The following is an 8496-nucleotide window of genomic DNA, read 5'->3' on the forward strand; positions in this document are numbered from 1 at the left end:
TTGCATGGAAATGTAAAGTCTTTGGACAGTAAGCAAGAAGCTGAATGTTCCTGTTCGCAACTGGGTTACATTACAGAGGACATCCACCATGTAAACTCGGCACAGGGAGCAAGAGGAAAGACCATTCATCGTTCCCCTCCCCTCTGCTCCGCAACAACTTATCTGTTGATTCTCTTTGGTGTGAAAGTGAAGATACATTCTGTCAACTCATGCGCTGGCGCAAGATCCCAGAAACAAAGGTTACATTCAAACTGTTCTGCACTATTTACGATTGGTATGTTCCAATCAAATTTAATTTTAAAGTGTCTTAAATTTACATTTCCAATTAGTGCAATGTGGCAGTTTAAAACTGACATGAATTTTGTAAGAATGTCCAATCGGGGGAATCAAAAACACCAAGTTCAAAACTCGTGCCCTACCCTTGACATAAAATGGACATTGTCAGATTTTGTCACAGGGAGATTTAGGATGGATAAGGCACTTGGTGGAATCCTGCAATGAGTGAGCTTTACTCTGTCTCTGACCCAGGGTGTATCTGAGCAGAGGACGTTAACTGCACAAGACACTCGTCCTAGACCTGTTAATAATCCACTTTAACTACACAGATGGAATGTAAGTCAGAGTGGAAAAAAACTAATTCAGTATTTAATTCAACAACTGGAGGAAAAAAAACACTTCATTACTTCTGTTGAATTATTAAATGCAACTTTAAGATTTTTATTGACATGAATTAACAGTGTCCATCAGTGCAAGTGAAATGTTTACAAAACTCGGTTTACCCCTGGATTTATCGACTGTTCTGTTGATGATCTTCAATGGAATCGCTTCATGTCCCACCACACAGGAGTAAGAAGCACCGCTGGCCCACTCCTCCGCTGTAATGGATAACAGGCTGTAGATGAAGAAGGAGGTGTTGTCGCTCTCCACCATCACCTCGGTGTTCTTGTAGTTACTGGGATTCACCGGCTTGTCATTGTTTGTCCACTTGACGAAGATCTCTCGGGGGGAGAAACCTCTCACTAAACAGGTGAGGGAGAGAAACCTCTGAGCGGAGATTTCTTCTGTTGGTGGCAGGAGGACCGACACTGATGGCTCCAGCGGATTAATCACTGCAGAATATTTGAGACAAATATAAATCAATCAAAAAAATCCTGAACCAATATCACAATTTCACTAAATATTAAAATACGCCAAGTTTAATTTGGGATTTATTCACTTTCGTTTTCTAAAGGAGCAGTATGGTCCACATACTGTTCAGTAAAAAAAGGAAAGTTTAATGTGAAAGTTGCCTCCATGTTTCCAGCCCACAACGAGGACATTCTGGCCATTTGTCATTGCTGATGTTGACGTCACAACCCAGGCTTCTTCCCACCTTATCTGACTTAATCAGAATACAATATCCTTTGGTCCATCTTTTTCTGAATCAGCTACTGAGCTATCCTGCCTTCAGATGCATCATTAATGCTCCCAACGGTGTTGGTTCATTTCCAATCAAAGCCTGTCATTGATATCACTGGATCTGGATTACACATGGGATCCTTTGTGCTTTACTCTCACCGCTCACCTTTCTCCGTTGAGTCGGTAGATTCTGATGGTACACCACACATTCAAAAGTAACGCCACTCAGCCAGGCTTCAGTAGAAATGTCTAATTTGCTGATCACGCTGTCGGGATTCTGTCCAGGCTGCTCAGCAATCTCTGATTTCAGAGGCTTCTTTTCTTGTTTCCAGGTGACGTTGACTCCAGAAGGAAGATTGGACACAACGCAGGTTAACGTCACCGTCGCCTCCAGTAAGACTTGTTCTACTGGCGGTGGGAGGATTTTAACGGTGTTAGGGTGGCACTCGGTATCTTCTATGAAACAAAAATCAAAGTAAATGAAAAATGCCCCTTTCTGATACAAACAGCCAATCTTCAGATTACTCATTCACAGGGTGAAGACACCACCTTCAAAATGGAAACTCCAACTATTCTGAAACGATGCTTACTATTGTTGATGTATTTTGATCTGTGAAACATTTGTGATTACCTATAACATACCCTGTGTAATTATTCCGAAAGAACACTGGCTTTGTAACAAGCGAAACCTGTGAAAAAAGTAAAATCACCGAAGATACCATCATGTAACCCATGGAATGACCTTTCTTTCAGAGTTTGTCTCTCACTTAAGACCATCCATTGATACTTGTGACAAGAGTAATCTGAATATAATGAGTTCATTTCCATGTTCATAACCCTTAGGTACAAGTGCTGCTGGTCACACTGACTGCCAAATCACATCCCAAATTTTGGACAAATTATAAGAAATAATAATTATTCTCTTTGCAGAGTTCTAAAGTGTTACAGAAGCAGTGAACAGCCATGGAAATTCTGTTCATTATGTTTCCAGGTCACGTTGACTCCAGAAGGAAGATTGGACACAACGCAGGTTACCGTCACCGTCGCCTCCAGTAAGACTTGTTCTACTGGCGGTGGGAGGATTTTAACGGTGTTAGGGTGGCACTCGGTATCTTCTATGAAACAAAAATCAAAGTCAATGAAAAATGCCCCTGTCTGATACAAACAGCCAATCTTCAGATTACTCCTTCACAGGGTGAAGACACCACCTTCAAAATGGCAACTCCAACTATTGCTGAAACGATGCTTACTATTGTTGATGTATTTTGATCTGTTAAAGCATTTGTGATTACCTATAACATACCCTGTGTAATTATTCCGAAAGAACACTGGCTTTGTAACAAGTGAAACCTGTGAAAAAAGTAAAATCATCAAAGATACCATCATGTAACCCATGGAATGACCTTTCTTTCAGAGTTTGTCTCTCACTTAAGACCATCTATTGATACTTGTGACAAGAGTAATCTGAATATAATGAGTTCATTTCCATGTTCATAACCTTTACGTGCAAGTGCTGCTGGTCACACTGACTGCCAAATCACATCCCAAATTTTGGACAAATTATAATAAATAATAATTATTCTCTTTGCAGTGTTCTAAAGTGTTACAGTAGCGGGGAACAGCCATGGAAATTCTGTTCATTATATTTAACGTGATCAAAAATACTTTGCGTTATTGGTGTGATGTCATTCTCTAATTGATGTCATTGTTCCTCGTGGGCTGTGTTTGGAGTAGATCTGAAAACAAGACATTGAGTACAGCATTGGATATCGAGAAGGACACCCATCTCCTTAAGTCTTTCCCTCCATTCAGTTAGTTCATAACTTGTCTGTACTTTCACTATATTTACCAAGCTGCATTTTTTAATTTCTTCATAGAGCAGGGGAGAAAAAAAAAACAAACAAAAGTGTCTTAAATTAATCTACAAACTCGATGGAAATGTGCACTAATTTTATAGACATCCACTCAAACTCGATGGAAATGTGCACTAATTTTATAGACATCCACTACTCACTGTGTAAACATCGCCAACCCAAACCAGGCTAAATCAGCCTGTCTCGAGTTCCTCGTTCACTCATCCCTATTGTAGCATTCCCACCAGAATTTATTCTCCTTCCTCATCCACTAATTACAGAGAGCATCTTAAGGAAGCTCAGTGAGATCACATTTATCCCAGTTCATCAAATGTGATAGCCACTTGGTCTGTGGTCTGATCCCATAAATGAAGTTAAAGAGCTCAGTACCAGATAAAAATCGATGTCGTACAATGTCCAACCAACAGGTCATTCCTGAGCAGGGAATGAAGCATTGAACGCATTTTGATTTATTTTCAAGTAAGGGTCATTGCATATTTTAACCACGTCAATTTGATAGAGGATCAGAATAATGCTATTCAGCCAATCCAGAGTTTAGATCAGAATGATGCTGGAAAAGCACAGCAGGTCAGGCAGCATCCGACGAGCAGGAAAATCGACGTTTCGGGCTAAAGCCATTCTCCTGCCTTCTCCCCGTACTAAACAAGAGCCGATCTATCTGTGGCTTGAATACACACAATGGCCTGGCCTCCACAGCCCTCTGCAGCAACATGTTCCACAGACTCATCACCCTCTGGCTGAAGAAATTCCTCCCCATCTCAGTTCTAAACGGTGCCCCTTTGACCCTGAGACTGTGCCTTTGGGTCCTAGTCTCGCCTCCCAGTCAAAACACCTATTCCACATTCACTCGACCTCAGTCTCTCAGTATTTTCTATGTTTCAATCAGATATCTCTCCAATATCCCCCCTGCACCCCAAACGTATCATTGAAGCGACTACCAGGCAAGGATTTAGCACTCTGAATGTCTCTCCCAGCATGGCCAGGCAACAAACTATTTAACAAAGCTCACTGTCTATATATCTATCTTCAATAGAGAGGAAACATGCTTTTCTGACTTGCCAAAATGTTGAATTATGAGCAATGCTAATGTCACACTCAAACTAAAATGAGATACGTGGCATGTTGGGAAACGAGAAGCTGCACCGTGCTGGTTACTACGCCTGATAAATTAGTGTGTTTGATTCACATCAGTGTTCAGAGTGATTTGTAGCTCTCTCAGTCTGTGTCTCTTACCCTGGAGTGCGGTGATGTTTTTTCTTTGAGTATTCTCTCCATGAGTGACCTGGCAGGTATAGACCGCACTGTTGAACCATTCACCATAAGGGACCATCAGCCGACTCGTCACCGAAAAGTTCCCATTCGCCTCACACACGGGAGACGTGAAGAAGCCGGAATCCAAGGGTCGGCCATTTTTCAACCAACTCACGGAGATTGACTTCGGATGGAACTCGATGATTGAACAGACGACGGTTGCAAACTTGCTGCTTGCGATTTCTTCACTGGAGCTCACAGTTAGGAGAAGAGTTGGTTGGAGAATATCTGGACCTTTAGGAAACACATCGCCTCCAACGAATTTCATAACAAATACAATCAGTTCTCATATATCAAGGTTTCTTGTGGTTAATGGATACAAGAATCATAACTGTGCAGAGTGCTGGAGAAGCTGGGATCCACACAGAAAGATCAGCAGGACAATGTGAAAGGCTAAACTTAGAGGACACAGCAAGGGAGTCAAGGACGCATAGAAACTATAGGCCGGTAACATCAGAAGGGAGATAGCAACGTTGGATGGTATTCGTTTTAATAACAGCGTCTGATGAACAAGGCAGACGAATTACTGGCACAAATGAAGAAATGATGCCGTTGCTATCACAGAGACATATTGAGAGCCGGGCAGGAGTGGCTATTCAATCTTCCAGGATTTAGTGCCTTCAGGCGAGACAGAGAAAGATGGAAAAGGACGGGGGCGGGGGTGTGCGGTACAGAATGTTGCTTCTGTCGCAATTCTGACAAGAGTATTTTAGGCTGTAAAGAGAAATGAAATCATGGATGCCGCCTTGAACAAAGGCAAATGGACAGTACTTCAAAACCAAAACACAGCAAACATAACTACTGGGAGAGCACGATCGACCTTACTCTCGGTCCAAAACACCAAGTGCAAATTTCAGAGACATGTAAATTAAATAGGGGAATGTGAAAATAGGTTTTTAACTTCCTCAGCATAGGCTTGGATATTCATTTTGTCAAAAATTTAGAGGGAGCACAATTCTGAAAATGCCCCCAGGAGAATATTTGAACAAAGTATGTGTTTAATACAGAGAATTTTAATCCAGACATTGCAAGAGAGGGGTGAACCTGAGCTTAACTTTATGGAATGAAGTCGACCCAGTGGGTAAAACATCAATGGTGGAGCACTTTGCAGACAGTAATCGTAAAGCAGTTGGATTTCAGATTGTACTGCAAAGGAATAGAAATTGGCCCAAAGTTCTGAATAGGGGAAGGACAATTTTAGTAAGATCAAGTAATGACTTGACACGAGTGGACTGGAAGCTGACACTTATTGGTAAATCTGAGTCAGAGCAGTGTGACACATTTAAGAAAGAGATAGGAAAATCACAGGGAAGACATTTCCCAGGAAGCCACTGCGTGGGACCAAGAATGCAGCGGGCTCTGGACACCAAAGGGCATGGAGGGTGAGATAAAGAGAAACAAGGGAGGCCTCCTGTCTCTACTGAAATCTCAAAACAATAGAAACTAATATGGAGTACAAAACGTGCAAGGGGGAGTTTGAAAGACAAAGGAATTAGAAGAGCAAAAGGGACCATGATAAAATAATAGCAGTCAAAGTAAAGGAAAATATTTTTAAAAGTTACAGGCTCATTCATACTAAAAGAATTATTCGGGAAACAGTAATGCCCATTAAGTGTTATTATTGGAGTGGAGCCGGAAGATTAGGTTGTGGTCAAAACGAATGTGTTGTGTCAGTGTTCACTAGTAAGAGGGACAGTGTGGGGACAGAAATCATGGAGGGGTGTTGTGATGTACCTTCAGAAATTCGGACACATGACGTGATGTTCTGTGTTGTCTTGCTGAATGAAAAGTGGTTATATTTCCAGGGCAGATGAAAAGTATACCAAGCGGTTGAGCGATGCAAAGGATGAAATAGTTGGGTCACTGACAATAATTTAGAATTTCTGTCTGGCCACAGCAGTTGTGCCAAGTGAGTGTAGATCAGCCAACGTTGCACTGCTATGCAGGACGAAGGAAGGGATTAAAAATGAAAACACAGATCTGTCAAGCTAGTCTCAGTGGTAAGGAAACTATTGAGAAGTGAAATTAGTCTTCATTTGGAAGATAAATCTACAATTTTCAGCAAGTTTTATTTAGAGGAAGTCACGTGTAACAACTTGATAGTAGTTTTCATAGAGATAACTCGATGTCCAGATGATTGCAATAATCAGAGCCAATGGGATCCGAGTTAATTTGACAGATTGGATCTAGAACTGGCTGAGTGGTGGGAGCAGGATAATAGTCATCGGGTGTCTGCGTGACTGGAAATCTATGTCTCCTGGTGTTCTGTAGGGATTGCTGTTGATTTCCTTGCTATTTCTCTTACATGCCAATGATTGAGACTCATATTTAGGAGGATTAACCAGTGAATTCACAGATGAAATGAAAACTGTAATGTTAGTAAGTCATGAGCATAATGGCTTTAGATTGCAGGAGGATATAAAAGGGTTGGTTATATGTGAAGAGAAAAGTTGCAAATGGAAATTATTCTGAATAAATGTAAGGTGATGTAATTCAGCAGAAGTATCTGTGAGGTATGACGTTTTGAATGGTGGAACCCTGGAAAGGCCTGAGGATCTTTGGTGCATGTACCCACCGATCCCCTATAGTACTGTGTGGTCTGGATAAAGAGGCTAAGAAAGTGGGAGGATATTTGCTTTTATTAGCCTAGACAATGACAATGAAGAGTGGTGAGATGATACTGGAACTTAATAAAACACTGGTTAGGCCATACTGAAGCGTTGTGTGCATGTTATCGAAGGAATGTGATTACACTGAAGGCAGTATTGATGAGATTTGCCAGGGTCTTGCCTGGGTTGGAGGGTTTTAGTTATGAAACTAGTTTAGATAGACAGGGGTTTTCCTTGGAGCAGAGGATAATTAGGGAGAAGATTATCATGATATCTAGAATTATTTTAGGCATATACAGGGTAAACTGGATGAAACCTTTCCCATTGATGGAGAGAACAATGCCTCAGGGGCACAGGGTGAAGGTAAGGCCAGGAGGTTCCAAGTGGATCTCAGGGGAAAACAAAATCAAACAGAGGGTGGTGTTAGCCTGAAGCTCAGCACCTATAAGTCATATAGAGACTGAGCCCCTCATAATAAGTATGAAGTATCCTTGCAAGGGCAAGTCACACAAGGCAATGGATCATGTGCTGGCACATGAGACTGGAATAGTTAGGTGGCTGTTATTGATAGGCGTGAATTGGGTGGAGCAAAGGGCCTTTTTCCTGTGCTGTATAAGGTGAGTCTGAGAAAACGGTTATAAATAATGCCTTATTCATGTTAATCACAGATGATCTGTTTATCTCAGTTCGCACAACACTTACCTGGACATGGCATTACTTTGCTCTTGTGTGACCCGCTGTGTTGAACCTCACAGGAGATTTTGCTGGGGCAATCTACCACTGACCCGGGCAGGGTTAACTGGCTGCTCAGGGTGTAGGTTCCCTTCTTGTTTCTCACTGATGGGTAAGTCTTCAGTCCAGTCGTAATTAGCTCCCCTCCTTTCTTATAGGTTACCTTGGTGACGTCAGGGGAATAGTCCATCGCCAAACAACCAAAGATCACAGAACCGGTGTTGTGCTCCTGACAGGAGGAGACCAGGCCATAAAGCGTGGGGGGGGGGAGACGGTGTCTCTACAATAGAATGACCAATTGAGAATGTTAGTTTCTGTTAATTTGACCTTATCAGTTACTCAAATGGATCCTCAGCTGTAAACGTTTGCCAGAATACTCCCGCTGAATTCTACAGCATAACTGGGGTTTATTTTTGTTTCCTACCAGTTGCTGATCATGATCATTGGTTCCCTCTTTAGAAACATGCCCTCGACCTTGACCATTGCCAGATAATTTAGGACGAAGAACATCCTGATCCCACCCCAGTAAGTGTTTGAAGATCTCACCAACTGACACTTTCACTGGATTGCTG

The 8496-nt window shown here is 41.9% G+C and overlaps 1 gene segment (V, D, J or C); it reads right to left on the reverse strand.

The window, feature by feature from the left end:
- Window positions 1–708: 708 nt before the first annotated feature.
- LOC122547683 overlaps window positions 709–8496 on the reverse strand; it is a 17773-nt gene continuing 9985 nt past the window's right edge. Inside the window, 4 exon segments of the C gene segment in view lie at window positions 709–1109; window positions 1552–1854; window positions 4506–4817; window positions 7895–8187. Coding sequence covers window positions 718–1109; window positions 1552–1854; window positions 4506–4817; window positions 7895–8187 — 1300 coding nt within the window.

This window comes from Chiloscyllium plagiosum, unplaced genomic scaffold, assembly GCF_004010195.1.
Source record: "Chiloscyllium plagiosum isolate BGI_BamShark_2017 unplaced genomic scaffold, ASM401019v2 scaf_8028, whole genome shotgun sequence".
Classification (NCBI taxonomy): Eukaryota; Metazoa; Chordata; class Chondrichthyes; order Orectolobiformes; family Hemiscylliidae; genus Chiloscyllium; species Chiloscyllium plagiosum.